The sequence below is a fragment of the Mangifera indica genome, chromosome 6, assembly GCF_011075055.1.
Source record: "Mangifera indica cultivar Alphonso chromosome 6, CATAS_Mindica_2.1, whole genome shotgun sequence".
Lineage (NCBI taxonomy): Eukaryota > Viridiplantae > Streptophyta > Magnoliopsida > Sapindales > Anacardiaceae > Mangifera > Mangifera indica.
This window is the reverse complement of record NC_058142.1, coordinates 14,048,671-14,051,798: the sequence shown is the minus strand read 5'-3', so window position 1 is coordinate 14,051,798 and position 3,128 is coordinate 14,048,671. Positions and strand designations below refer to the sequence as shown.

The 3,128-nt window shown below is 38.7% G+C and overlaps 1 protein-coding gene across 1 annotated transcript; it reads left to right on the top strand.

Annotated features, from left to right (window-relative positions):
* The first annotated feature begins 398 nt into the window (after nucleotides 1-398).
* LOC123219690 lies at nucleotides 399-2,880 on the top strand. The gene is made up of 4 exons (XM_044641682.1): nucleotides 399-860; nucleotides 1,083-1,728; nucleotides 1,816-2,707; nucleotides 2,814-2,880. Exons 1-4 carry the CDS (start codon nucleotides 399-401, stop codon nucleotides 2,878-2,880), a joined length of 2,067 nt encoding a protein of 688 aa, XP_044497617.1.
* The last annotated feature ends 248 nt before the right edge of the window (nucleotides 2,881-3,128 follow it).

The following is a 3,128-nucleotide window of genomic DNA, read 5'->3' as shown; positions in this document are numbered from 1 at the left end:
TCAACTCAAATAAGAACTCTAAGGGGAAATTCTGTGTGTGATTGTTTTGGTGGGCGTATTAGAGTATTGCAAACACATTTGAGCAAAAACACGTGAGAGAGTGTTAGAATAGGTGTTTTCTAACGTTTTTCTTGCAGGTTTACATCATGGACCCTAAGGAGAAAGTTACCTTAGAAGCAATACAAGGAATGTTATAGAAGATGATGTTACAACAAGAAGACATGAGGAGTGAAAACCGCAATGTCCAAGAAAGGTTGGAACAAGGTACCCCTAGCCGTGGCAAGATAAGAGACATAAAACGTAGCCTCTTTGATGATTTAGAAGGGGAGATTGAAGAAGAAGGATCTACACGTTCCAACAAAGGCAAATCAAAAGATGGGAATTTAGGTTAAATCAAAATGAAGATTCCAGCTTTTCATGGTAAAAGTGATCCAGAGGCATATTTAGAGTGGGAGAAGAAGGTAGAGCGTGTATTTGAGTGCCATAACTACACCAAAGAGAATAAGGTGAAATTGGCAGCCGTTGAATTCATCGACTATGCTAGTGTATGGTGGGATCAATTTACCTCTACTAGGCGCAGAAGCGGAGAAGGTCCTGTTTCTTCATGGTTTGAGATGAAAACAATCATGAGGAAGAGATTTGTACCACAACACTACTATAGGGAGTTGTACAATCGATTACAAAGGTTGAATCAAGGATCCAATAGTGTTGAAGAATATCACCAAGAGATGGAGATGGCAATGATTCGAGCCAATATTGAGGAGGATAGGGAAGCTACTATGGCACATTTTCTTTCAAGTTTGAACCGTGATATTGCTAACCTTGTTGAGTTGCATCATTATATAGATTTTGAGGATATGGTACACATGGCAACCAAGATTGAAAAACAACTAAGATAAAAAACCAAGGCTATTTCGACCACAACATCATGGAAGCCGAATTGGAAAGGGAACAAGGGAGGTGATGCAAATACAAATAAGGGCATATCTGATCAAAGCAAAAATAAAGAGCTCACTACACCAAAAATGCAACCAAAGGATGACAAATCCAAGGGTAAATCACGTGATATATAATGCTTTAAGTGCTTGGGATACGGACATAGAGCTGCACAATGTCCAAATGCAAAGGTGATGACCTTACGCAATGGGGAGATGGTGAGTGAAGATGGGAGCGAGGATGATGATGACTTGAGTGATATACCACCATTGAAAGATGTTTCAGAAGAAGAGGGCGATGAACCAACCCCTAAAGGACCAATTTTCACTTTGGTTGCAAGGCGTGCTCTAAACATGCAAGCTAAGGAGGATGAGGTACAACGCGAAAATATCTTTTATACTAGATGCATGATAGATAATAAATTGTGTAGTATGATTATTGATGGTGGTAGCTGCACTAATGTTGTTAATGCTGGTTTAGTTGATAAAGTGGGGTTAAAAACAACTAAACATCCTAGACCTTATAGGTTGCAATGGTTGAATAACAGTGGGGATATTAAGGTCACGAGGCAAGCATTAATTTCATTCTCTATTGGGCGTTATCATGATAAGGTTTTATGTGATGTAGTACCTATGCATGCTAGTCACATATTATTGGGACACCCTTGGCAATATGATAGGCGTGTTATACATGATGGGTATTTTAACCGATATTCATTCAACATGAATGGTAGACATGTCAACTTGTTACCTATGACGCTTAAAGAAGTATACGAAGATCAAAAAACTTTGAGTGAATGTGAGAGTGCACATGGCAAAGAAAAGATGCACAAGCAAAAGGAGAGCTGTGAGAAAAGCCAAGAGAGGTGTGCAAATAGAGAGGAAAAAGGAGAGCAAGTAGAGAGGATGCGCAGTGAGAAAAAAATTCATGAGAGTGCACATGCAAAAGGAGAGAATAGTGTACAAAGAGTGGCAAAAAAAGAGGTAAAAGGCAATTTTTATGCAAGAGGGAGTGAGGTTCGAAAGGCTTATTTAACAAGGCAGCCTTTAATACTATTAGTATTCAAGGATGCGTGTTTATCTTTTGAATCTAACTCAATTCTCTCTTCTCTCCCTAGTTCTTTTCAAGCTTTGTTACAGGAATTTGAAGATTTGTTTCCCAAATCCATGCCTGATGGTTTGCCGCCATTGAGGGGGATAAAACATCAAATTGACTTCATTCCTGGAGCACAAATTCCAAATCGCCCAGCTTATAGGAGCAATCCCGAAGAAACAAAGGAGTTACAACGTCAAGTGGATGAGTTGTTGTCAAAAGGGTTGATTAAAGAAAGCATGAGCCCATGTGCCGTTCCTGTTCTATTGGTGCCAAAAAAGGATGGATCATGGCGTATGTGTGTTGATTGTTGCGCCATCAACAAAATCACTGTAAAGTATCGCCATCCTATTCCTCGTTTAGATGATATGTTAGATGAATTGCATGGTGCACGTATATTCTCTAAAATTGATTTAATGGCTAGTTATCATCAAATTAGAATGAAAGAAGGAGATGAATGGAAAACTGCCTTTAAAACAAAATATGGTTTATATGAGTGGTTAGTGATGCCTTTTGGGTTAACTAATGCTCCTAGTACGTTCATGCGCTTGATGAACCATGTTTTGCATGAATTTATTGGCAAATTCGTTGTTGTCTATTTTGATGATATACTTGTGTATAGCAAATCACTTAAAGACCACATTTTGCATGTGAGATCTGTTTTTTGTGTTTTGCGTGCGCAAAAGTTGCATGCTAAGCTTGCTAAATATATGTTTTGTGTGCCTAAGGTTACATTTTTAGGTTATGTTGTTAGCGAGCATGGTATTGAGGTTGATAATGAAAAGGTTAAGGCTATTGAATCTTGGCCTACACCTCAAAACGTTGGGGATGTTCGAAGTTTCCATGGCTTAGCTAGTTTCTATAGGCGTTTTGTGCGTGATTTCTCTAGCATAGTCGCCCCTTTGACAGAAGTTATTAAAAGGAATGTTGGTTTTAAGTGGGGTGATGAACAAGATAGTGCGTTTAATATGCTTAAATCTAAGTTAATTTATGCTCCTATTCTTGCTTTGCCTAACTTTGATAAAACTTTTGAGATTAAATGTGATGCTTCGGGAGTGGGAATTGGTGCTGTTCTTTTGCAAGAGGGCAAGCCAATTGCA